The following is a 26,046-nucleotide window of genomic DNA, read 5'->3' as shown; positions in this document are numbered from 1 at the left end:
GGTGAGTCAGCCCGGCAAAAATAAAATCACGAGACCCCGTACGACCAATCGTTCTTAGCCGCCCTCACGTCTTGCTGCACTTTCGCGGCGTCGATGTTCAGTTTTCACGCCGCTTTGAGCTTGATCAGAACTCAGGGCGTTCTGCAACTTATGAGGAACCAGCTGCGTACGTTGGTAATCCATAATTATGTTGACATCATTGGTAGATTTAGAACTAACGTGCCGCATCATGACCGTCCATGTAGAACCACTGGTGGCTGAGCAGCTGCCTGGCAGTGGCACGACTTTCCGGATCGTAGACGAAGATCTTTGATAAGAGGTTGTAGAGCAGGTCCGCTTCGTGCTCTGGGATCTCGGGCATATGGAATGTTAGTCTGAGGTATAAAGCGTGATATGCGCGCTGAGATCCGGTTGGCTGAAAAGTTGAAAAGAGCCAGTCCCAGTCGCCCCTATCGGCCTCCGTAGATGGTGCGTTCTTGCACCCATATTCTGGCGAGAAAATTGGCCAGAGTTCTGAATACCGAGCGTGCACCTTCATGAGGATACAGCTGTACAGACGGACCCGAACCCTGATGCATAATACGGTGGGACCATCATGAGTTAAGATTGATGATGCTGGTCTCCATCAGAAGCCCGAAATGTGATAAACGACCTAAGTTTTACCTCCTCGCCAGCCGCCACATCAAGCTGCTCGCCATCTCTAATTATGGTCAGATAATGCCTCAGCCATCATAAACGAGGACTGATTGAGAGTTACTATGCTCAACCTTTATTTTCTTGCTGCCACAGACAGGGCAGATTTGACCCTTTTCGATAATTCCGTTCCCTATACATTCGTCGCAATCTGCCATCGCTGTCTCTCAGTTAGCCATCTACACATAGTAAGTATATATGAGAGGAATACCGCAATATTTTGTTCTTTCACTCTTTATGAAGTTGGGTCTGTCGTTGGGCGCATGGATTTCGTGAGCATTTGGAGGGAATGCTTGCCCTCTTTTTAAACCCCGAGACACGGTGCGCGGCCCGATGTGAGCCTAAATAAATGAACATGTGGCTTAGCTCACGCTCAATCGCATATTCGAAGTCCGAGATTAGCCGGAACAAGGACAGCCTTTTTTTGAGCCTTTCTGCTTCTCGCTTCGAGGCCCACCAGATAGCATCAAAATCACTCCCAATGTCCTCTGTCGACAACAAACTCGAGGAGTCTGTCTCCGATTTCTTCTCGAAGGCGACTTTGTGACTGGCTGTAGCTTTCATGGGACGATTGGCTTATCACCGGCACTGCTAATATACGCGATGGATATACTCTTAGGGGATAATTATTTCAACATCTTCTTCTCTATGCTAGACGACGATTTGGATCATCAGCTGGCTACCGTACGTAGTATAGCTAGGTTCGTTAATATCAGCCTCTTACTTCTTTGCTTCAAACCCGCTGACGATATGAAAACAAAACAAAAATAGGTTCTTTACATAGTCCTGGCAGAATTGCAGCCTACCGGATCCGAATACTATTTCCACAGCTTTGAAGACTGTTACTCTAGCTTCAACTACCTCTCCAGCAACCTCCCCTCCCGCTTCCAGACAACCGGCATCCGGATACAGAAAAATCTCCCAACGCTCTTTTCTGGGAAGTACCCGTTGGTCGTCACTCACGGTGACCTCAGCGAGCTGAACATCTTCGCCAACCCCAGGACCGGTGAGATCACGGGAATCATCGACTGGGCCGAAGCGGGCATCCAGCCGTTTGGCTTCGCTCTCTACGCGCTTGACAACATCCTTGGCTACCTGACTCCTGACGGATGGGTCTTTTCATGACAGCGCTGAGTACCTGCAAGATGAATTCTGGAAAGTCTTCTGCGAACTGGTCGGGGGGGTGTGTCCCAATCTGAGATGGGGTTCATTCAGCTTGCGAGATTGGCTGGATTGTTCCTCCGGTACGGTATCCCGTACAAGCCTGGATGCAAGGGAGTAGTAGGAGTCGGGGGCCACGAAGAATACCTCCATCAAGATGCTCGAAGCCTTCATTCCAGGTTAAAAGACCCCAAGCCGAGGCGTTCGCGACGCTGCGGCTCAGCTGTCCTGTCAGCCCAAGCCGGCACCTGATACTGCGGAGGACATAGCATGGTGCCATGGGGAGGAGGGTGGAGCTTCCTTGGCGGGTAGACTAGGAAGTCCATGTTGCACATCGAATCTACAAACTACTACATCGGTGACAACAGGCAGAATTCGGTTTTGACAAAAGATAGAGTCATGATCAGAAATGGTATACGACAACGTCTTGGAAATGTGGAATACTCTGAAAGAGCTCACAGCCGCTACATCACGTCACAGGCTATGGTGAAGCGGAAGAAGGCGTGTGCAAACAAACTCGAGGAGGGAGTGCTCGTCTAGATGTTTTCTATCTTAATTTATTGTCGATCATTGCCGCCCCTGAAATCCCCGAAGGCCCAACTTACGCCTGGGTCGACTTGTCAAGTTGCGCCTGGGTAGGCATGGCATGGAGGCCAGGGATAGGCGCAGGGCTGAGGACTGCAGTGGACATTTCTGGGAGTTGTTCCAGTCGATCTTCAGACAAGGGGCGTTCGGCTATCGGATGAAGATTTCTGAGAGCGCGGTTGTGGGCAGGGCTGGGGAGAAGAAAGGATGCGATGAATGCCCTGCTTGGGTCAAGATGAATGACGAGGTGTTCTTAAGTATATGGGGAACTCCAAATGTTGATGCTAGACATGAACCTATGAACGTGAGTTTCGTGATCTCATGTCACTGTTTATTGTTCTACTACTAACTGACTAAATTTGGTATCCTAATGCTTGAACCTATCTAGCAGCTACTTGCCAGCTACTTGAATCGTACAAACTCCAGCTTTGTCTTGAGAGACGACTCATTGCGTGCATCATCATAATCGCTGTCATCATCATCATTGCTATCATCAGTGTCGCCGGAAAATGATCTACTGACGGCTGTGGGAGGAAGCGCTGGAGATGGAGAACGAAGCAGCTTATCCGGACCCCGGTGGCGGTGCTGTGGCCACCCTGGTGGCGGATTCGGTGTCATCCTTGCCCTCTGTTGAAGCAAAGCCGTCGGTTTGGATAGATGGAAGTCGAACAGACATCCAATAGCACAGATGCGTTCATACTTCAATTGGCTCAAATGAATCATGGCAATGCAATGTCCCCTGATTCCAAATTGCCATCCGATTGAGGCCAATATGAATAAACGGGTTGGCTTCGAGATATCACTTTCCAGCCCAGCCCTGTCTGGCACAAACTTTTTAGCCAATCTATTAACACTGGCCTCATTGAAGCGCATCGGAAAATAAACGAAATCATCATCGAGCACTCGGAGGGCTGCTCGACCCGGTCCAGGGCGTTTCAATGTTGCAAGCACGAAGCCCATTGTCATGGCGGTGCTCAGCTCGTCATCTTCGTGCTCCGTTTGCAAATTTAAAAGTTTTTCGATCTTCGTTAGAGAGAGGTGAGGGGCCCTCATTATCGTGGAAGCTTCTGGTTGTGTAGATTCCTTGGGCTGAAGTTGGTTCAGGAGCTGAGTCTGCGTAGGCCCTTGGCTGATACTGCCTAGGCAAATGCCTGTGCAAAAGACCGAGAACTCTGTGGAATCCATGGTATGGTAGGTGAGCCCTAAGGCGACAATCGATACATAAAGTTGGTAGAAGAGAAGAAGAGATAACATTGAGTTAAAAGGGTAAAGAGGGGGTTAAATACCATTGGGTGCTGCGGGGAGAAGGCAGCATGTTCGCGGATGCAGATATCAGGTATGGATCCCATGACCTCAACTAGATAAAACGGGTTTACGCGACAGTGAGACAGGTGGAATCTTTCATGGTCAGATGAGATAGGGTATGTAAGCAGGATCAAACTAAGTTTAGTTCCTTGTCTACTATAATCTATTTACCCATTCCTCTCAAGATTCAAAACAGTTTCGAATAGTCCTGTCCATTTCATCGCAATAGCGCTCTCGCAGAATGCGTGCATTGTCTCTGGCTGACTGACTCATCGTGGGGCCATGGACCGCGATTGTGCTACTTCCAGTCAGAAAATGAGTAGTAGAAGAGTGGAAGGACTCACACTTTGAGTATCTCTTCCTGATTTGTGACGTTCTGCGTAGTGAAATGAAGGAGAAACCTGTGGTCGAGATTGACTCGAGCTTTATCCTCATCATTTTCAATGATTTGTATCGCGTGCATTGTGACGGCAACTACTTGACCCTCAAGATCTCGAATAAGATGGCCGTTTATCGCCGTATTACTGATCATGGAGCAGTAATACGGCTTCATAAATATCACCAGGGACGGTGCGGGTATGTTTTGATAGAATATTCTGTTGCGGTGCGATGCAAAAGGTGCAAGACCTTCAACGTACCAATCCACCAGGTAGCTTTTCGCCAGTTGAACTTGTCCCGAGTTGGCTGGGATTACAAGGAGGCCATCCCGACCATACTGTTTCAGTCCGACAGAAACTTGAAAGGGCAGGATTGGTGTGTTCATAGTTGCCTCAAACTCTACGGGTAAGAGGGGAGATTCCATTGACGCCCGAGGGACTCCCCCAGGTGGCAACATGATTTGTGGAAGTCGTCCATGTTGCAGTGTAGCTGTCTGAAGTCCCCTAGGTGGCGGCAGGACTTGTTGAGGCTGTATATTGAGGCCGGGGCTGAACCCAGAGTCTGGATATTGAAAAGTCGGGTTCATTGTGGTTGGTATGTTGAAGACGGGAGGATGTAGGGGCGACCAGGGAAAGAACAGTTTGGTTCTGATATCTATAGCTACAAAGCTGGCTTAAAGAATTCCTAGTCTACTAGCACACGTTGAGGGAATGCTATGAAGCTAGTAACGCGCGGGACCGGTTCAGCTTCTTGTCATTCGCCTCAACATAGCTGACGTCATGACAACAGCCACCAAGCCACTGTGTGTAACCGTAAGTATTTATGTTCTCTTCCCCTCTTCAACTCTAGGTGATTCCCAACCCGCATTCGAGGGTTCGACACTCACGGTTGCGCGTCTTTCCTTGCCTTTGCCGACCGGAGCATCTTGAATTCGCTTACAGTACCCTTAAGGTCATAGTCGAGATCTCCTCCCAGGTCAACAACACCACTCTCTTCTCCTAAGTGCCATCTAGGAAGCCCTCCGAAAGGTTCGGGAAAGATGGTGTGCTTGAAAGATTGAAATATAAACTCATCAACAGCTGGCTTCAATGTCTCTCGCAGGCTCATCCCTCTTTGGAGCCCCTCCGCGCCAACACCGTGAAGTCTGAGGCAGCTGCACATTCTATGAGTATGAAATCATCACAGTAGCCAAACGACTTACATGAAACACGTTGTGTCCATGTAGACCTTGGTATTGCCGGGACATTGTAGCGTAAAGCAACTTTCACCTTGATCCTTCTCGTAGCTTTCAACACGATCCTCAATTTCCTGAGTGATGACACCAAAGGTTGAAGTCTTGTCTGCCGTCAATGGCGTCACTGGCACTTGGAGTGGTTCAACCTCGCTGGTGAGAGATATCATATATGCTTTATCGAGAATGATGTAAAAGTCAGATTTTAGTCGCGGGGGGAGAGATACATATGCTGAGCATATGTATCCATACCCACTGTAACTACAGTGGCCTACAGTGGCTAAGTCCCCTAGAACCTTAGCATATACCATAATTCTAGGGGACTTAGCTACTATAAGTCACTATAGTTATAGTGGGCATAGGGGGCATATTGCTCAGAATATGCTAAATATTCATCTCTACCCCCGTTGCTGAAATTTCCACTGTGGCTCAATTAAGGAGGTGTCCTACCCCCCGCCACCTGTTACCTCCACCTTTGTAGGCACGACTTACGAGGCATCAATCTCTGACATACCGGTACTAGTATATCGATGTGTGCAATGTGGGTATCTATTTTAAAAAGCATTGCATCGCTGCTAGGAATCATCTATCGCCACGCGTTTCTAACCTGAGCGCTGAGATCTTCTCTATGAGTTGAGGACGCTCTACGAATCCTCATCATCCTGACGGCTGCTCGGTTCATTCGGCGGCCTCCATACCAACCCTCAAGACATACTTCTTGAATCACGGCCAGTAGTCCTCTGCTGCCCACCGCGTGAGGCGCGCCAGTCCAGCGGCAACTTTGAATACGCCGCTAGCGGCGTGTCAGTCTTGCCAAATTGGCGATCGAGCCAAAGCGTCTATGGACGAATCAGTCTAGTCTTCTCAATGGGCGGAGGTGACTTGGCGTCTTGCCACATCTGTATAGATTGTAGCTACGTTGTAGCTACGAAGGACCATGGGCGCCCCTGAGTCACAACAGCTGGCAGGAATCCCACTGGTTGGGAATCGAGCGTACGCATTGATCAATCTGGCTTTATTACTAAGGAGGGACATTGGAAGATTAGTGCCGGCGTTGGAGGATGGCGAACAGATAGTGGCAGACATACCAAGGGGCAAAGTTGACCAACTGCTGGCGGCGCCGTCGTCCCCCAACGAGACACGCTTGAAGCAGTGGAGCATGGACTAAAGTGCTCTACCCGTTCTCTGTCTGTTTCTCCTCATCGTAGTATTCTGCCTCGTCAACTGGTGTAATGCTGTATGGGGCGAATGGTGTTGCCGACTGTGGTCGTGTCTCGTCTTCCTCAGGAGTTGGGTCGTAAACGTGGTCGCAGAAGGATGTAAGGGAATGGCCATGCTGCTGTTGCTCCATGATATCGTTCTAGACAGATACGCTTCAAATGAATTCGTGAATCATGGATTGGTAGGATCACTTGATAGAACAAAACTTACCCTAGAGTTAGCAGGCACTACCTTGTTGCCATTCCCGATATGTTCTATATCGACTAGAAGCTCTCTGAGAACGTTAGGCATTGCTTTATTATCAGTATCCATGATTTTCATATCGATTCCTACTGACATAATTTCGAGACGGGCAAGCTACTTGGTTTGGGAGCGACTGGCACGGCTTTGACGACTGGAAAATGAATTAGATAAATGATGATAAAAATATGAGGAGATAACAAGCAGGCTAGGAGAAACCCAATGATAGAATAGATATAGTGAACAGATTCTAAGCGCTCGTCATAGATAAAGAAATGAAACCAGAAAGCAGGACACAAGTATGTGTAGCCTGATCCCAGTCTTGAGGATTGGCGCTTCGCCCCTGCCAGCCCAACGCGCCGCACGTCCCCGGACCGGGCGGAAACTAGACGGCGTATTTGCGGAGTTTGGGCTCGAGAAGGAAGAACCCCAGACCGAGCTCGAGTTCTTGTCCAAATATGTAGAAGAATCCCTTGCATGTTCCGGCCAGTGCAGCACTGCCCTACGGTAATAGTTGTCATTTGCACGCAGATCGATGCACCATTGATATCCAGAGCCTTGTAGCGTTAAGTCACTCAAGTCGCTCAGCCGCTCTTTTCAAGGCAATCGGGGCATGTTCTGGCTAGTTAGGCACGGGCCTCTGCTTTGATACGAAACCTTTCTTGTATTAGGTCATCGTCAAGCGATTGGCAGGAGATAGTCCCTGGCGGATTGGTGGACGAGGCTGACTTGTTTCCCGCCGCGAGTCAGTCTTCGAGACGCACGTGGAACATCTTTAGGTTCAGCTATGATCACACTGTCTGTCTAGTATACGAGGCATGCAGTGACTTCGAGGCTGAGATTGACCTGGCCAAAATACACCACACCGTACATAGTGGCTCGTGTTGGACGCAAAACCTCAAAGATCATAGCGACCGGCACCAATACATTATCACGGAATCGACGCCCATATACTAAGACGTCTCTCAGTCATAGAAAATAAAGCTAAAGTCTACGAGAGGGAGTCCCAGACAAGCACTCCAGAGGCGCATTCTTTGGGGCCTTTATATTGACCGGGTTAGAGGTAGATACAGTTTCGTTGTGATTGCAGGGTGAAGTCTATGACTTGACTCTCCACCGCAGTAAAGTAAAACTGTGTTTCTCAAACACGAACTTCTTATCTGCACTCCACTTCGATTCTCTGATCTTGACCTTCTCTGATCCCTCCATGTTCACGTCTGTCAAAGCCGACTGTTCTCCTCCAACCATGTAGACGTTGACTTCGCCCGCTGGGTCTACCCCTGTCAGCTCCGTGTCGAAGCTCTTTTCCTTATCTGAGTTCACCACGGCCAGATTGATCCACTCGCCGTCACGAGCAGCACTGACGTCCAGCATCGGCACGATGCACGTGCTTTCGACCCATTCGGGGGTCGTCGGCCCTGTGTACGCTTTCGCCTTCACATTGACGGCAATGGCTTTTCCCTGCATGTACTTGGCGAACAGCAGAAGTGGCCAGTAAGTAGTCTGCTTGCAGATGCCGGTGGGAGAGGTCATCAACGGCGAGATGACATTTACGCTCTGGGCGAGGGTGCACATCCCGAGGTCCTTGCTGTTGCGAACGAAGATGTTCAGCCAGATGGCGACAGCCAATGCATCAGATAGAGTGTAGCATTCCTCCGCACCGTCTCTCCCAGGAGCCCTTTTCGAGTCCCACACGTTCCATTCGTCGAAACAGATGGTAGGACGCTTCTTTGATCGCGGCGCTGAATGAATTCTGGACCAATCAGGGTAGGGGGACAGGTCGAGCTCGCACCGAGCAAGGTCGATCAAGGATGATGTGATCTGAATGGCTCTTTCAGCAGCGTACGGGCTGGAAATGTTGTGGTAATGACTGCGTGTTGCTGTTAGCTTCCTTCGTGCGGTTCGCCTTCCTCGCCGCTCAACAACTTTCAACAAGCATTGTGGGAAAAACGGAGAGCGTCGGGGTTGACTTACCTTCGGCCTTGTGAGTAGTAGTGGATAGAATGCATGTCGGTAAAGCGAAGACACTTTTGAATCACATAACGATCCCAATCCGAATACCCATCATTGCCACACAGAATAAGCTGAATCGAAGGGTCGAGAAGTTTTAGGGCTTGTGCTTCTTGTCAGTTCCATTGACGACATCTCAGGGGAGCTCTCGAGACTGACCCTTTGCCCATTGAAATGCCTTCTTTGCGTAATCCTCCTTCGTATGTTGCTCAACTTGCCTGAGAAGTGGCTGTCAGCAAAACGCTTTGCACCGAAAGCTGGTTATGCTTACCACGGTCCCCACATCTCATTCCCCAAAGCCCAATATCTGACGTTGTAGGACTTCTCGTGGCCATTCATTCGCCGCAGGTTCGCCCAGTATGTGTTTTGGTCGCTGTTGCAATACTCCAACCAGGCCAGCGCGTCCTCAAGAGTGCCTGTGCCCATATTGAGGCAGAGATAGGGCTCAGCGCCCACATGCGTGCACCACTCCATGAACTCGTCTGTGCCGAACTGGTTTGACTCCACGCCATGCCACGCAAGCTCGGGTCGCGACGGGCGTTCCGCCTTTGGCCCGATACCGTCCTGCCAGCGGTATGAAGCCACAAAGTTGCCACCAGGGTAACGGACAACAGGGACCCTGAGCTCTTTGAAGCACTCGATCACATCAGTGCGGAAGCCGCGGGAGTCCGCCAGTCCGTTGCGGTTATTTGGGTCGTACAATCCGCCGTAAATACATCTACCCATATGCCTGAGACTCCAGTGGTTAGGAGCCGCAAGGTATTGAAGCGGGCTGTCGGAAAGGAGCTGTGCTTACTCTGTGAATCCTCCATAGATCAAAGGACTGATGTCTGAAATTGTGTGACTAGGATGCAGGGAAATGACTGGCGATTCGTCCTTGTCTTCTGACAGAACTGAAAGTGTAGAGGCCGCCATTTAGGACAACTTAGGGAGACAAGTCGGCCGGCTCCAGACATTCAGACTCTTACGATTCGGACTAAGTCAAGAAGCAAAAACGCAGACGCCGTATAATAAATACCGAACCCGATGTTCAGTGCGCGCTGATTGCTCGATCAGCTGGAGGTACCGAGTTCCGGCAGCGAAGCACGTAGACTCTTGGCGCTTTCGGGGGACCCGTTGCTGGATTCCCCGGAACGATTAACTAGCTGGCTGGGGTAAGTAGTTATAGTTAGTAATAAGGGAGCTACCTGTGAGCGAGATCGTGGGAAATTGCGCGGAGATTTGAAGCCACCCCGTAGGGTGTTCATATGCAGCGAGTCCCCTCCAATGCGGCTCCACCGGGACAACCTGTCTACTGTGCGCTCCACATATTTCTTTGTGCTCATATAGGACTCCTTCAAGCTTCGATCCATGTTCGCTTGGTCTTGAATTGTGGGTTCATGTTCCATAGGTTGGATTTTCATCGGAGCTGAAGAGTGAAATATCAGACTACTGTGTAAAGCGAGCGAACCAACAGAGAATTGTCCTCTAGCACGTCCATGATCTATGGATCCTCTGCAGTCCGCGGCTGGGACTCATCCCGGCCCACGCCGCCGTGCCGTGCAAGCATGCCTCGGTTGCGCCAAGCGGAAGACGCGTTGTGACGAGACGAAGCCAAGGTGTGGCAGTTGCACTGCTTTCAATGTTGAATGCGTCTACCATGAGCCGCCACCGCCAGCGCTGCGCATCGAACCCAGCACCAAGATCATCTTAGACCGCATCCATCTGTTGGAAGACCGGTTATTCTCGTCCTCTTGGTCTCTGAATCCGCTCCCACACGTGTCCTCGACTCCTCAGCAGGCCCCGGAGATCAACCTGCATGGAGGCGCCTCTTTCCTCCACCCAGGGCGTCGTCCCTTGCCCGACGTGCAAGTCCCTGTGCCGCACACGGCTGGGTCCCCTTATGTCTATGATCTACCAATCATCCAAGACCTGTTATCCAGAACCGATCCGACCACCACAGGGACAACAATAAGTGGCAAACGCATCACCCCGTTTCATGTCTTCTTCCAGGAAACTGTCACCGCGGCACCTCTCTCTCCGCCTCCGGAGTCATGGCGTCTGTTCCGGAATGACACTCTCTCGGCGTCCACGACACTCACTGCCACTTACCACAACCTGATTCACCACTACTTTCGAGAGGTCAATCCCTTCTTTCCCATACTATCATTGAAGCAGAGTCTCGCGACACTAGAGAACGTGATCGCCTCCGAAACCAGGCCAGACTCGTACGTGGCTACTATCCCACCCACCCGCTATTGTTCACTCCTGTTGGTTCTGTGTCTCAGCTCGCTCGTCGCATCTGGGCAGACACAGATACGGATTCCAGACCTGCAACATACAGGGATAGGGTTATCTCATCCCAGCGCCACTGATCATGGCAACTCTGAACCCCTACCAAGCGATGTGAGGCTCTGGGCGAAAGCAGAACTCCTCCTAGGAAGGCTTTCGTCAGAGATCTCCATCGAAGCCGCGCAATGCTGTATGTTAGCAAGGTACGAAATGTGTTTATCTGATCGTCTCCCGCAATCTTCTGCCATTCCATTCTTTAGTCCCTCTTCTTGTGTCGACTCTAGCTGGCTGACTCGCACTGTTACAGTGTATATCTCGGTGCTAAAGGGTATGTCTCTAAGGCATTTCAGTGGTCTCATGCAGCGTCCGTCAGGTGCGAGGCACTTGCGAACATGTACGCCGATACCAAAGATCTCTAGTTTGGATAGCAGATACTGAGTCGAAATTGTGTTCACAGACTTCTCTCAGACCCTGAAGCGTACAATGACCTAGCAGGTGCTTTCAGGCGGTTGTACTGGGTTGCGTACATCTGGGAAGGTGACTTCACGTCCGAGATATCGGTCTACGGTCCATCAGGAATGGCGAAATACGAAGACTTGGTTCCTTACCCGGTGTTCGAGATTGAATCGGACGCTAGTGCAGAAGCAGACGCTTCTGCGGCGAAAGCCAGCGAGTTGATTGCATTTCAGCTCAGCACGAACGTGTCGATCCGACGATGCTTAAATCGGGTCAACAGCGTTCTGTTCGACTCCAGAGAGCAACAGGCACGAGCGACTCAACCCAGCTACATCAGCTGGCTGTTGAGGACAACGGACGACCTGTGGACACATCATACTGCGGTGTATCTCAAAATACCGGACTTCCTCTTCACGAACGATCCGAGTCGCAGCGAATCACCACACCAAGGCTATCACCAAATGCCGTTCCCGCCATCTCAAAGAGCAGACACAACTACAGACATGGGAAACAAGCCGTGGAATGTAGTACGCCTGAAAGGCAGATATTACGCAGGGCAATACATCATACACCGACCGTTTATCGAGTTTGTTCTGCTCAATCTCAACCAGTTCCTTGCTCATCCCAACAAGATGACCGTTTTGGAAAGATGCAAGGTCTGCCTTGAGGGATGTGCAGGATTCATCGGTGTCTTTGATCGGGAACCCTTGAATGGCGCAACTTGCCTCTTCTCAGCTGGTATAACGTGAGACTCAACGGGCTATATACCCAGTACATTAGGTTGCACGTGCGAGACTGACTTCTGCTCAAAGGACATTCAAAATGGTCATGATACTGATCGCCGCAAGCATTACACCCGAGCTCCAGGTGATACTCCCACTAGATATCGAGCACAAGATCTCAACAGGGAAGAGGAACATGAAACGATTCGGTGTGAGCATTAGGGAATTTGAGTGGCATTACGAAGTATTGGAACGCTTAGATGCCGCCCGGAGGGGTGACTGCATCAAGCCTACTATCTAACCGATCGGCTCCTGGCAGAAGTAGAAAGTCATTGAAGAGACTACGGCCTTAGAATGCCGAGTATCTCCGAAGGCACGGCACGTTCCACACTGTCTTCTACAACCTTATCAAGGGCCCTCATTGCTAGTAACGAACTCTTAAATGATTGACCTGGAGAGGCACCATATATTCCCACGAATAATCACAATATACACAACATTGTCATGGTTCATCTTAGAATAAACGCAGAGTGACTTCCATTCAATCTACAGATGCTACATACACACAGAAATTCTGACCTCTTTCGATGAAGAAAACCGATGCTAGTTCCTCTATGATTGATCACGCGATCGGGCGTTCTTGACGCACGCCTAGGGCATCGCTTATTGTATGCTTGTGCCTCACCGGCAACTATTCGACTTCAGGAGACCCTGACCTTGCATTCACCAATTCCCCATCGTCTCTGCTTGGCGTGCCGAGGGGCTTGTCGGGGACTCTATTTTAGCTTCCCCTAGCAGCGCCTCCAGCGTAGAGCAGCCGTAGTGTCGGGGAAGAATAGTCTAGCGTCCCCGACACGACTATAGCAACACTTCGAAGAGGGGGGCGAACGAGAACAATGATTCAATCGCCAATGTACCCCGTTTTCTACTAGACCAGCACCTCGTGACCTGTGCCTCCATCTGCTTCGCTGTGGGGACCCCAATCCCCCAGGCGCAGGATGTATTTCCCAGAATTGTCACCCCTTTCCCCGAGGTGCCAGTGCCTGGTCCATTTCTCAGCGTGGACTTGGCACGCTGTTGATCATCATATCGCCTTCAGCACCGTCGCTCGTTGCTCAAATATATAAAATCATGCAGTTCGTTCGGCCTGGTGATTCCAATCACTCAGCCAGCAACGCACAGCAGAAAGAAGACTCCTGTTGTTCTTGAATCTGTCCCCTTTATCTGATCAATCTAAGCTGCTCCTCCAATGAACGCCGTCCGTGACGCCTTGCCGGCCTTGAGGCAGGCAAAGATCGCCAAAGAGTCGCGGAAGAATGGCGGTACTGCTACTGCGAACGAGGACCACCAGCCCTCGCGCATGGCTGTCCTTGCGCAGGAGGCTCCTCCATGGCACAGGTCCGCCAGCCGCCGTCGCCTTTACGGCCTTCTCTTTCCAGCCGCGGTTGTATCCTACGCTACCAGCGGCTATGACGGCTCGATGATGAACTCGCTGCAAACAGTGGCGTACTGGGACGACTACTTTGACAATCCAAGGGGCCTGAACCTCGGTCTGATCAGCGCCATTATGTCTCTGGGTAGTATATGCTCGACCCCCATTGCCCCCTGGGTTGCGGATCGATGGGGCCGACGGATGGGCATAACTGTTGGCAGCATCATCATGATCATTGGTGCTATTCTCCAATGTGAAAGCGTTAATTTTGGCATGTTTGTCGGTAGCCGCTTTATCTTAGGCTTTGGCCTCTCCTTTGCAACCACCTCTGCACCAAGTTTGGTTAGCGAGCTGAGCCACCCGAAGGATCGCGTCACAGTAACGGCAATTTGTAACACATGGTACGTACTGCACTCTCGTGTGACCTTGACCTGTCTTGTCTCGCTCTCCTACAATAGACTTTCTGCGGTATTGGCTCAGACTGTTGACATCTGTCGCATGATACAGCTGGCCATTCGGTGCTATTATTGCCGCCTGGGTCACCTACGGTACTAGAGTCATTCCCAGTACTTGGTCCTGGAGGATACCCTCTCTGCTACAAATGATACCTAGTATTATTCAAATTTCGACAGTTTGGTTCTTGCCCGAGTCACCACGATGGCTTATTTCCCACGATCGCGACGAAGAGGCGCTTGCTGCACTACGAAGATATCACGGCGAGGGCGGAGACACGGAGCTTGTCCGCTTAGAGTATGAGGAGATCCGAGCTGCTATCGATAACGAGAAAAGTAAGGCTCGCCGAAGCTACACTTCTACGATACGTGACTAATTTGGGTACACTTCAGGAAACGAGGCCACAACGTGGAAGTCCATGGTCTCTACCAGTGGAAACCGGTATCGAGTGTTCCTCATTGTCTGCATGGGTGTTTTCAGCCAGTGGTCTGGAAACGGGCTGATCTCTTATTGTAAGGCATCCCTTGTTTCTGCAGATCCCTTCTCTCTCACTTGGGAGAGCGATGTCTCCCTGCGATCTATCTACTGACTAAACAGACCTCTCCCGCATCATGGACACTGTTGGCATCAAGAGCAAAGATACTCAGGCACTCGTCAACGGTCTCCTCACCGTCTGGAACTGGCTAGTAGCCCTCACCACGGCCATGTTTGTTGAGCGTCTGGGTCGCCGTCCCCTATTTCGCACCTCAACTATCGGCATGCTCGTTGTTTTCAGTTCCTGGACTGTTGCATCCGCTCGGTTTGCAGAGACGGGAGCGAACGCCGCCGGCATCGCCGTGATGGTATTTGTCTTCCTTTTCATGTTCTTCTACAGCATCGCCTTCTCTCCTCTGCCAGTGGCTTACTCCGTCGAGGTGCTCCCTTACTCGATCAGGGCCAAGGGCATGGCAACCTATGTCTTCTCGACCAAGTGCGCCGTCTTCGTCAACCAATATGTTAATCCAATTGGACTTGAAGCCATTTCGTGGAGATTCTACTTGGTCTATGTGGTGATCCTCTCCATTGAGAGTTTCATCGCCTATGGCTGGTTCCTTGAAACCAAAGGGAAGGCACTCGAAGAGATTGCAGTCATCTTCGACGGGGAAGCTGCTGATGTTCGCCTACATGCTGAGGCAGCGAAAGAAAGCAATGACCCGATGGTTAGGGAACTGAGCAACTCTATGAGGGAGGCATGAGCGCTGGAAGAGCAGGCACAATATATCTACCTGGACGAGAACTGCGAGTCCAGGATACTTGTCACGCCACACTGTAACCCCATTACCGAGGTGCGAGACAGTTTCGTGTCTGGTAGATGTTGAATAAGAAACAGGTCCCAAACCAAGCCAAGTATAGTGATTTTACTCGAGCATATCACTAGATACCTGTGGATTCGAAAGTTCCCACGACGAGGGACCGTGGCAACGCTTCCTAAGACATAGCATTTAGTCACGGAACACTGACATTTAGGATGCGCATTAGTATTTCACGCGGACGTACCTGTTCGAATTCCACCTGTAGATGCAAATAATTAAACTGGTAAATCACGTATTACACTATCATGGAGCTGCGAGTGCCTAAGATAGAAGAAGTAGAACTGTCTATAAAAGGATACATTACCATTCTAGCAATGAAATGTCAAATAATAGAAAAGTAAGACGTGTTATCAGACCTCCAACTTGAAAGGTCTGGCTTAATTCTCGTGGACTCAAAGGTGGCCAGGGCTGAGGGGAGAGTTTACGACGAGTAGAAACAGTGCTCTTCGCCCTAGATGTATGCTAGCAAACATACACAGCGGCAGATCATTCCCGATATATGCGCTTTTGTTGTCAATGTCGTCGTGCGAACGACAGAGTGTTGGCATTCCAATATTGAGTCATATTACGGCTTGGTGGTGGTGGCGACCTTGGTGTTGTTATTATGTGGGAATCATCTCAGTAGAATGGCTCCTTGTTAGTCTGATATTTGTCAAAGAGACGCAAAGTTGGCATGTTGAGAAGATGGTACCAGGTGTATCCTGATAGTACACGATGGCGCTTTTTCTCTATTTCAGCCATATTGAGTGAGAAATTTCGGTAATTGTCTATTCAGTGAGCTTCTATCACCGCTCCCGGGGAAATTATGGAAGCTGTCCCGCGCTCAAAGATGAGTTCGACTGGTTGTTGTCTGAAGTCTACCTAGCCAGAAGACTTGAAGGTTGAAGATATATATTTATCTTTCGTTTATAAAAATCTATACTTAAATATATTAGTATATTAAATATTTAAGAAATACTTTTATACTTTATAAAAAGTTACCTAAGAAAGATGGGTGGGTGAGCGTTCCAAAAGCTGAACGAAGCTGCGGAAAGGATACATCTGCCCCTCAACGTCACCAGCGGGATACCCGATCCTATTCGTACCAAAGAAGGACGGACGACTATGACTTTGTGTCGACTACAGACAGCTTAACGACATTACAATCAAGAATCGATACCCTCTGCCGTTGATTTCGGAACTACGCGACAAACTACACGGAGCCCAGATCTTCACGACGCTATACCTGAAAGGAGCATATAATCTGATCCGAATAGCAGAAGGGGAAGAGTGGAAGACCGCTTTTCGGACAAATCGGGGACTCTTCGAGTATCTGGTAATGCCTTTCGACTTACCAACGCACCAGCCAGCTTCCAAGCCATGATCAACCATGTCCTTCGGAATTACCTCGATCAGTTCGTGGTAGTCTATCTGGACGACATCTTGATCTTTTCGAAAACGCCAGAAGAGCATGAACGGCACGTTCACCAGGTGCTCGCGACCCTAGAGGACGCCCAGCTTCTTGTGGAACCCGGAAAGGCGAAATGGCATGCACAGGAAGTCAAATACCTCGGCTATTGCATCAGCCCTGGGAAGATTGGCATGGACCCTGAGAAGGTACGAGCCATACGAGATTGGCCTCGACCACAGAACGTCAAGGACGCACCAAGCGTCCTTGGATTCATGAATTTCTACCGACGATTTGTGAAGGGATACAGTCAAGTAGCGACACCCCTCACACAGCTCACGAAGAAGGATCAAGCCTTCGAATAGGAAGGAACCTCAACAGCAGGCCTTCGACAAGCTCAAGGAGCTGATTCTCCAAGAACCAATCCTTACAATCCCAGACCCAGAAAAACCTTTCCAAGTCGAAATCGATGCCTCAGAATTCGCTCTGGGAGGACAACTTGGACAACGAGACGAGGAAGGACGACTTCACCCTGTCGCCTTCTACTCGAAGAAGCTGAACGGACCTGAGCTTAATTACCAAATCCACGACAAGGAACTAATGGCTATTATCGAAGCCTTTAGAGAATGAAAGCACTACCTCACAGGAACGAAACATCCTGTCAAGGTCTACACGGATCATAAGAATCTGACCAACTTCACGACCACGAAAGCCCTTGACAAACGCCAAACACGATGGGCAGAGTTTCTTTCGGAATTCAATTTCACGATTATCTATCGGAAAGGCACTGAGAATGAACGAGCAGATGTGCTCAGCCGACGCAGTGACCTCGAACCGGATATACCCCCGCAGCAAAGTTGACTATTGCGAGAGGACTCGGAATGGAATCTGACGACAGGACATGAGGTGTCTACCGTCGCCAGAGATGAGACCCGACTGATTAAGGAAGTCCACGAAGCCAAGGCACACGGCCGACACAAACCCTATGGAGAAATCCGACCACTCCAAATACCCGATGCGCCATGGCACTCAGTATCATTGGACTTCATCACCGGACTACCCCCTTCGACCGAGCCTCTTACGCAAACGGTGTACGACAGTATCTTAGTGATTGTGGACAGGCTCACTAAGTACTCATACTTCATTCCTTTTGTCAAGGACGGAAACACGCTTCAGTTTGTCTATATGTTCACACAGAACATCATAGCAAACCATGGAATGCCACAAGAACTTATCTCCGACAGAGACAAGCTCTTCACCAGTCACTTTTGGCAAGCCCTTACAGCACAACTTAGAGTACAACATCATCTATCCACAACGTTTCACCCTCAGACGGATGGACAGACAGACAGACAGAAAGAACAAACCAGACACTGTAACAGTACCTCCGATGCTGTGTCAACTACCCCCAGAACGACTGGGTACAGCTCTTGCCGCTAGCACAATTCGCGTACAATGGTGCATTCAACGAATCCACGAAGAAAACACCGATGCATGCCAACTATGGGTACACGCCTACGGTATACGGTGAAGCCAGGGAAGCAAAGGATGCCCCTGCAGCCACGAAAGCGGCCGAACAACCCAAACAGCTGCACGAAGAACTCAAGACAGATCTCCAATTCATCCAGCGACGCATGACAAGATACGCTGACAAACGAAGGATGAAGGGACCATCCTTCAAGGAGGGAGATAAAGTCTACCTCGCTGGCCAAAAAAAATCAAGACAAAGCGACCAAGCGACAACCTTGACTACAAACCTGGCACAATATCACCAACTGGCAAAGACGCCCCGACGCGGTGCACGGCGCTAGCACCACCACTTCTTCATTGGAAGGCTAAAATTACATCGCACCCAATACACACCAAAAACAAATCTCGCGACAACGAGGCGTCGCATACAAGACCCGTTCAGTCGACCACCTCGACACCCAGCCTTTTCCTCTTCCTCTCTTCACCATGGATAAGAAACAAGTCTCCCCGGAGCTCTCGCAAGCAGAACTTCTGCCAACCCAAGAAGAGCAAGTTCCAGCAAATCCACCGTCACGAAAACGACAGATCGACAGCGACAGCGACGCCGAACCTCTAACAAAACGAGCACGATTGACGCAGAAGAACTTAGCCCTGTTTGACAAGATAGGCAAGAAGAAGACCTCAGACCCCACAGACGACTCAAAGTCAACCCAAACCACGTCAACGACATCGTCCGGCTTTGCCGATAAGGCCCGGCACAATAGGATACTCCATCCACTTCGCTCTCAACCCCCTATAAACCTCGATGACATCCGTGAGCAACACGCTGCCGCCCGCGCTACCGCTTCCCCTCCGGAATCGGTATATGGGGACTATGTCAACCGAATCGGAAAGGCAGGCAACAAAGCAACCATGGTCGTTGAAATGAGCGATCTACTGAAGAGGTATGACGACAAGGAGTACAACCGAGCCTTCAACCGGTCATTCACGAACGTCCCGCTAAACGCTGGCTACAACAACGGCTTGTCAGCCCCACAGCCTGACTTTGTCGAAGGACTTGAGGTGGAGGAGTACCGCCCATTCCCGATCGACAAACACGTCCCTGGAGCGACCCTCTACCAAGACGACCCCTTCTCCCTGACGTTGCCACACGTGGCCGGAGAATGGAAGGGTAGCGGAAAAGACATGGACCAGGCGAGACTCCAGAGTGCCTACGACGGAGCAGCCATGGTTTACGCAAGAACCCAAGCCCTTTCCTATATGGGAAAATCGGATCCCCCAGGACACGCAGCAATCACGACGTTCACCACAGACGGCACCAATCTCATCATGTACGCTCATTACGCAATCCCATCAGAAGAAGATGAAGACACACTCGAGTACCATCAGTACCAGTACGCGTCGACGAACATCAAGGATTCCCACCAAGGACACAAAGACGGTCGAAAAGGTCTCAGGAACGCCCAAGACCACGCAAAGGACCAGTCGTACGCCCTGAAGGACCAGCTGAAAGAGCACTGGAAGCAACGCAGCACCTTTCACCCCATTGCCGACGAAGATCCCCTGCCCGTACCAGGTGAGGCTCTCGGAGCAACGAGCGCGGACGAAGAAGTAGTTCCTTACGAAGAACCGGCACCATACGACGACGAAGCCGATGAGGACGACTACGAGGTAGTGGAACCTTGCCAGCCAACGCCCGCCGCCTCTGCTGCATCACGCAAGGCATCACACTCGCATTCTTCATCGAAACGAAGCCACACCTCTGGCGATGGAGACCGTAAACGGAAGGCCTCACCGCCGCCTCGTGCCCCACCGAAACCACGAAGAAGCAAGGCGAAACCTTACTGGGTCCTTGACGACGAAAGCGGAGAATACTATCACAAACACTCCGATGGCACGACCTCATGGTTCAACGGCGACGACGACAACGAGGATTAAGAAGCCCTACTCAGGACATCGGTCTCTGGGACATCGACTATGAAGGAGGGGAAACCTATTATAACCTGCCAAGCCATATCAGCGTTATAAGCATATGACCATAGGTGGTCACGACACTATAACAAGATATAAGGTCAAAAGTGACGATGATCAACATCATCATCACCACCGTGACGACCACGACCACGACGACGACGCGACGCCGACGATGATCTTTGAATTCGGTGATTTTGCCAACACAAGCAACAGCGCCGTCATAGCTGCGTTGGACGGGAAGATCGAGATGCCTCTTTCCAAGTTCCGAGACCTAGTACGCAAGTTAGAAGATCTCTGCTGCAGCCCACACGCGTCGGAAATCCCTCCCCTTCCACCCAACGTCACCAAGAGGCGACGAACAGCGCCCACAATCGACCAGGCTGCTTAGGAAGCAGGTCTCGACGACAATTGGAAAGAGAACAAGATGGACTACAATGGGGAAGAGCACACGGATGGACCGTACCGCGGCAAGAGGTCCCCCGATGGCACACAGGCTCCGGCTCCGGCTCCTCGTCGCTCCGCTCGCCATACTGCGTGCGAATCCCACCCAAGCAGCGCTTAGACAGCATTATAAGACACGTTAGAGAGGGCGTGCGCGCGCGCGTTTGTTCATGATGTGTGTGTGTGTGTGTGTGTGTGTGTGTGTGAGGGAGTGGGTAAGGTAAGGGAGGAATAAAATCGGCTCTTTTTCAGTTCAGTTCAACTTTCTAGTGAGGAGAGGGTGCCGTGGGTTTGCCTCTGGCGGGCTCGGGCTTGAAGAGAATTGAAACGAACGGGCTTCCCCCTTTCCCCAAGCAGTATTCCTCCTGAAGAGAAGCGATAGAGTCTCCTTGTTTGCTGCAGACAGGCTGGTTGATATCGCGTATCGATTGCCTACCAGTAATAGATCAGGTCATATCAGGCCGAGAAGCGAATGTGGTGGCTGAGATCGTCTACCAGTCTTATGAGAAAAGGCGTTGATAACGCCGAAGATCAACAGTGTGAATTCGAGAAATGATTGTCATAGGCAGTCGGGAACATACTGGGTGAATCGACGATCGACTGATGAAAAGCGAAGTAGTAGCTATGAAGCGACAGGGCCGAGATGTATGAGATGCATACACTGGCGAGAGGAAGAGTCAGTGACGCGCTCTCTGAGGAGAGACTAGCTTCAATAATGATGCTGAACTGACACCGCCCCCTGTCAGAAACTGACTTCAAAACAGTCTTCAAGCGTCCTGTCCGCGTGAATCAAGCGCGCGGATGCGCAGAGGGACAATAAATCAGGGGCGAAGATGCTTTGTTGGACTCGTGCGGTTGAACTCGAGCATATGCGACGGAATGCTGTATCTTGATCGATGTGATGCCAAATAAATGGCTAGTTCGAACTGATGGTGGTATTGCCGTATGGTATGGGCGAATCGGATCTGAATCTGGGCTTGGAATTGAATCAAAATCCAGCTCGGAATAGTAGAGGGTTAGTAAGGATTAATGTTGAAACGAGGGACTGACTTGCTGGCCAGCGAGAGGCGAGGCCTTAGAAAGATGGGTGGGTGAGCGTTCCAAAAGCTGAACGAAGCTGGAGTAGATCAATCCTATTCATTCATTCGTTCAGATGATTCCGATGAATCATTTTATGACAATCAATTATTCATCAGGTAAAGTCCTCTCTGTAATTATCTATTCCAGCTGTGCGGAATTGCCCTTGACCTGCAAACATTTACATCTTTACAAACAAGAAGGATCCATCCAGCTGGAGTGCTGCTTTCTGCAACTCACAACATGCAAGACGAGAGCCCCCCCAAATCAATGCTCAACCCCTACAAAAGAACGCCGTGGCGAACGCCATGCCATGCAATGCTGAAGGGGATGCTCCTCGCGCTCCGATGCATCCATCCTGTCCTTGCCATATCCAGACATATTTCCAGTTTCTCCGTTCAGTCGTGCGTCCGTCCGTCCTTCTATCCACCCCTCTGTCTGTCTATTCATCGTAGACGTCGGAAAGAGAGGCCGCTGGTCCAGGTGACCGAGCGCCGCACAAGACTCGCACCACGATAGGCCATGGCGGGGGCGCGGGCCAGGGCGGGGGCAGGCGCGGCGTTGTGAGGACGAAGATGAGGAAGAGCAAGAGCGAGAGCAAGACAGGGAGGTGGTCGTCGTTGTGCGACGGCGACGGGGTCAGCCATTGCTGTTGGCCGGGAGAGGGCACCGCGGAAGCCCTGGCCTGGGACCCCCTTGATAGACAAGGACGACGTGACAGCAGCAGCAGTATGAGTAGCAGTATGGGCGGAGTTGCTCTGGCGGCTTTGTGTGCTGTAGAACCTCTTCTTGCCCGTGTAGTCCGCAATACACCTCGCCTTGATCTGTGCCAGTGACGAGTGGCGCACCCCAGCATTCGGCTTGCGCGCAACCTGCCCGTCTTTCTTGCTAGTGCCATCGCCTTGATCATCCTTGCTGTCTTCTTCTGCAGCCGCCGCTGATGCCATGGTAGCAAGGTGATAGGTGTCTGCGACAGCCTGCTCCTCGGCCGCCTGCTTGGCGAGCACGTAGATGTCGAGCATAGGGATATCGATAGGGACGTGGCGTGGGAGGCGTGGGTCCAGGTCGTGGAGGGAGAGGGGAAGGCAACCAGTAGACGTAGGTGTGATGGGTACGTTGGAGGCTGAGATATCGACTCTAAGGTGGGGATGATGTCTGGACCTGCCATTGGTCTGGGTGCTGTGAGAGACTGTAGTCTTCTTGGAGTCCTTATCCTCGTTCTTCTTAGCCTTGACCTCGACCTCAGCCTCAGCTTCTTCGAGGGTAGTAGCAACGTGCAGGACCGTCATGGTGAGCTTGAAAACTTTGTCGGGAAGCTCAAGATTATTCTTGCCACTACTGTTGCTCAGATGCTGCAGACGCTTCTTACGGCCAGTGTAGGTGCAATTGAGGATGATGACGGCACGGATCTTGCCATCTGTTCCGAGGATATAATCTATAAGGGATATCTCTGATTAGCTTAAAGGCAGGCGATCTTACCGTTGAGGCATAATAGTAGAAAGGGGTTCAAACTGCCCAACCAACCTTTTGCCTGCGGCATCTTCGTCTTACTTGCAAAGTCTATCTCGACAACGATCGGCCTAGGAAACTGCCCCATCCATCCAAGTTGAATATCTGGTCTACCGCTTCCGTCAAGCAGCGGATACTCATACTGACATAGGATACCGGCCGGGTGGAGCTCCTTATAGTAGTATTGTCCGGGTCTGGAGGCGCCTTTGGTAAGTGTATCCTGATCTTCTTTCTCGTGGTTCTCATGGTCCTGCTCCCGGTACTAGCTGGAGCAGGCCTGCTGCGCACGCTCCTCGATGAGCCGACCGACAGAGTGCTTGAAGCATAGGTGGAACACCGTCTCAGGCTGGCGTGTGATGGTCATGGCGCACAAGCGGGGGTTGTAGAAGAGCGGACGCATACGCTGGTGCAGGTGGCGGCCGAGGGAGGCAAGTTCCTGTCTGATCAGAGCACAAGAAGTAGCATCAGAGAGCACGACGTCGCGCTTGTTGCATTTGGATTTGTCTCCGTCTCCGTCTCCCGTGGGAGCGATGGTGGTGGTGGTGGTAGTGGGGCTGGAAACTGCAGGCAGAGCAAAAATTGACAGGTTAGCAAAATATGCGATTTCGTCTGATGATTGCAGTAGAGGGAAGGGGCAAGGGCAAAAGTCGCGACGCGCGCGCGAGATAGAGAGGAAGGGAGAAGAAGAGAAAAAGGTCGAGTTTCTTGACTTGCCTGTTGTCTCCAGCGTGTCAACGTTAACGTCAACTTCTTCGAGTTGCAGAGCTTCGCCTTCGCCTGTCAACTGTAGCAGCTCAATGAGCAGCTCGTAATCGGAAGGTTCGAGAGGGAACGTGATCTGCGCACAAAACTCGGTCTCGGTCTCGGTCTCGAAATTGGGAACAACAAAGCCTTTGTTGATATCGCCCTCGACCTCGACCTCGAACTCGGACTCGACCTCGACCTTGTGACCGTGATCGTGATCGTGATGATCGCGATGCTGCTGAATGAAGTCGACGACGGCGCGGACATTCTCGGGCCACGCGCGGGCTTCTGGTGTGTCGCACAAACGTCGTCGTCTAGAAAGGCGGCTTTGGTGGATGAGACAGTCGCGATCTGGATCTGTCGAGCAGCGCATGCGCACGTTATTCGCCATGATTGCGTATGGGTTGTTTTCACCGCGTTCACATTCACGTTCACGTTCACGGGCTTTGACGAGTACGAGTCGTTTGTGGGTTGCGACGGGACAAAAAGACAATCACCCTCTACCAGTCGCGCGTCCACGACATTAACGCGCGAAGTCCGTGCGCGTGTGCACGTGCGTGTGCACATGCTTTTGAACAGAACCCCGAACCCCCCGCCCCCCCCAAATTCTCATCAACTCTAAGACAGATGGCATTTCACTTCTCATATCCATCTCACATAATTATTATTACTCTTTTATCCCGTTGCAACTCGAGGAAGTGGTCAAGTCTTCAAGGCTCCGAGTTTTCGAGTCTTCGAGTCTTCGAGTCTTCGAGTCTTCGAGTCCCAATATGATCTATATCGCTTATTCGGAGCACTGATTTGGGTTCATCCAGGGCGCTCGAGTCCAGCCCGAGTCCTCCGAGTCTACCTCGAATACTATGAAAAGATACCAGCTGTATGGCACCTATTGAAGTCTGGGGATCAGTGACTGACTTGTTCTCATTCGATTCGATAGCATCTACCGGTATAGAGCAGTGAGTGATTAGGTTCAAAACTCTTGAAGCTGCAGGTGTCCGCATTGCTACGTATTCGACAACACTTCCTCCATCTCTGAATCTGGTGTCTCATTGTCAACTTAGGTAGCTAGCCAGCCATCCAGACAGATCTGTCTATGTCTAGATTGGCCCTGGAGGAACCTCCCTTCCTCAAATACGACATGGCGAATTCATGAATTTACCCGTCAGAATCACGAAAAACAATATCGCTGCGTCCAAGACCAAATTGCATATCACAGTAGAAACCGACGACGGCATATAAACCGATGCCAATCATGTTTTCCTCTAGTCCGCTTGCTGTTTGGGGCACTCACTCCCAGACATTGTTTATGGGCATGCCTCCATGGCTTGATAACCAAACTCAACACCTTTCTCCTTCTCCTTCAGTTCAAGGTCACCTCCTCCTGACTATGTGCCCGCCTCGTTTCAGGCGGCAATGTCTTCCAGTGCCTTGTTAGCTACGGCGCAGAGCCACGGCTCGTCTGCGATATCCCCTCCCCCCCTTAGAGATCGACGCAGCCATAGTGGGGAATTAGAGAGTACGCCCCAGAGGGTATCCACACGTCAGAAACATTCAATCGAGACCGAAGTCAAATCACGGCCTAATATCACGGTCAGGACTCAGCTACAGCCACATCATCATGTCAGTATGAGTCTCGATCCGCCTTCATTAGTAGATGTCACGCATTCGAGTGCTACGAGGTTCAACAGGGGTTAATAGCTCAACGACAAGGTCATCAACAGTGTAATATATCGTTGCCAAAATGCGACACTGGCCGCCATTTTAAGTCTTACCATAAAGCATTCAGTGTCACGACAAGTGGCCGCCACTGTTCACTATAGAACCTTCGACACCGAGAATGGGTAATCGTGCCAGCTTTTAAGGCAATATACAAGCATTGAAAGCTATATTGTTGGTGGTATCTAGTTACGAAGATGTGACAAAAGAGAGCCCCG

General features: G+C 50.8%; 6 protein-coding genes across 6 annotated transcripts; 3 read left to right on the top strand and 3 right to left on the bottom strand.

Moving 5' to 3' along the window:
* Window positions 1–7,912: 7,912 nt before the first annotated feature.
* Window positions 7,913–9,550, bottom strand: UCRPA7_3166 (putative glycoside hydrolase family 51 protein; the record flags this gene model as incomplete). The annotated part of the gene is made up of 4 exons (XM_007915733.1): window positions 7,913–8,663; window positions 8,789–8,927; window positions 8,984–9,042; window positions 9,096–9,550. The coding sequence occupies 4 exons, from the start codon at window positions 9,548–9,550 to the stop codon at window positions 7,913–7,915; spliced, it is 1,404 nt and encodes a 467-aa protein (XP_007913924.1).
* Window positions 9,551–14,306: 4,756 nt separating this feature from the next.
* Window positions 14,307–15,393, top strand: UCRPA7_3165 (putative hexose transporter protein; the record flags this gene model as incomplete). The annotated part of the gene is made up of 3 exons (XM_007915732.1): window positions 14,307–14,493; window positions 14,551–14,670; window positions 14,756–15,393. 3 exons carry the CDS (start codon window positions 14,307–14,309, stop codon window positions 15,391–15,393), a joined length of 945 nt encoding a protein of 314 aa, XP_007913923.1.
* Window positions 15,394–16,869: 1,476 nt separating this feature from the next.
* Window positions 16,870–17,262, top strand: UCRPA7_3164 (putative retrotransposon nucleocapsid protein; the record flags this gene model as incomplete). Its single annotated transcript, XM_007915734.1, has 1 exon — window positions 16,870–17,262. The coding sequence occupies one exon, from the start codon at window positions 16,870–16,872 to the stop codon at window positions 17,260–17,262; it is 393 nt and encodes a 130-aa protein (XP_007913925.1).
* A 1,591-nt stretch (window positions 17,263–18,853) lies between these two features.
* UCRPA7_3163 (hypothetical protein) lies at window positions 18,854–20,305 on the top strand (the record flags this gene model as incomplete). The annotated part of the gene is made up of 1 exon (XM_007915729.1): window positions 18,854–20,305. One exon carries the CDS (start codon window positions 18,854–18,856, stop codon window positions 20,303–20,305), a length of 1,452 nt encoding a protein of 483 aa, XP_007913920.1.
* Window positions 20,306–22,305: 2,000 nt separating this feature from the next.
* UCRPA7_3162 (hypothetical protein) lies at window positions 22,306–23,399 on the bottom strand (the record flags this gene model as incomplete). The annotated part of the gene is made up of 2 exons (XM_007915725.1): window positions 22,306–23,294; window positions 23,384–23,399. 2 exons carry the CDS (start codon window positions 23,397–23,399, stop codon window positions 22,306–22,308), a joined length of 1,005 nt encoding a protein of 334 aa, XP_007913916.1.
* Window positions 23,400–23,630: 231 nt separating this feature from the next.
* UCRPA7_3161 (hypothetical protein) lies at window positions 23,631–24,503 on the bottom strand (the record flags this gene model as incomplete). Its single annotated transcript, XM_007915728.1, has 1 exon — window positions 23,631–24,503. The coding sequence occupies one exon, from the start codon at window positions 24,501–24,503 to the stop codon at window positions 23,631–23,633; it is 873 nt and encodes a 290-aa protein (XP_007913919.1).
* Between the last annotated feature and the right edge of the window lie 1,543 nt (window positions 24,504–26,046).

This window comes from Phaeoacremonium minimum (assembly GCF_000392275.1).
Source record: "Phaeoacremonium minimum UCRPA7 unplaced genomic scaffold PA7_03_scaffold_237, whole genome shotgun sequence".
Taxonomy (NCBI): Eukaryota; Fungi; Ascomycota; class Sordariomycetes; order Togniniales; family Togniniaceae; genus Phaeoacremonium; species Phaeoacremonium minimum.
This window is presented reverse-complemented; position numbering and strand designations above follow the sequence as displayed.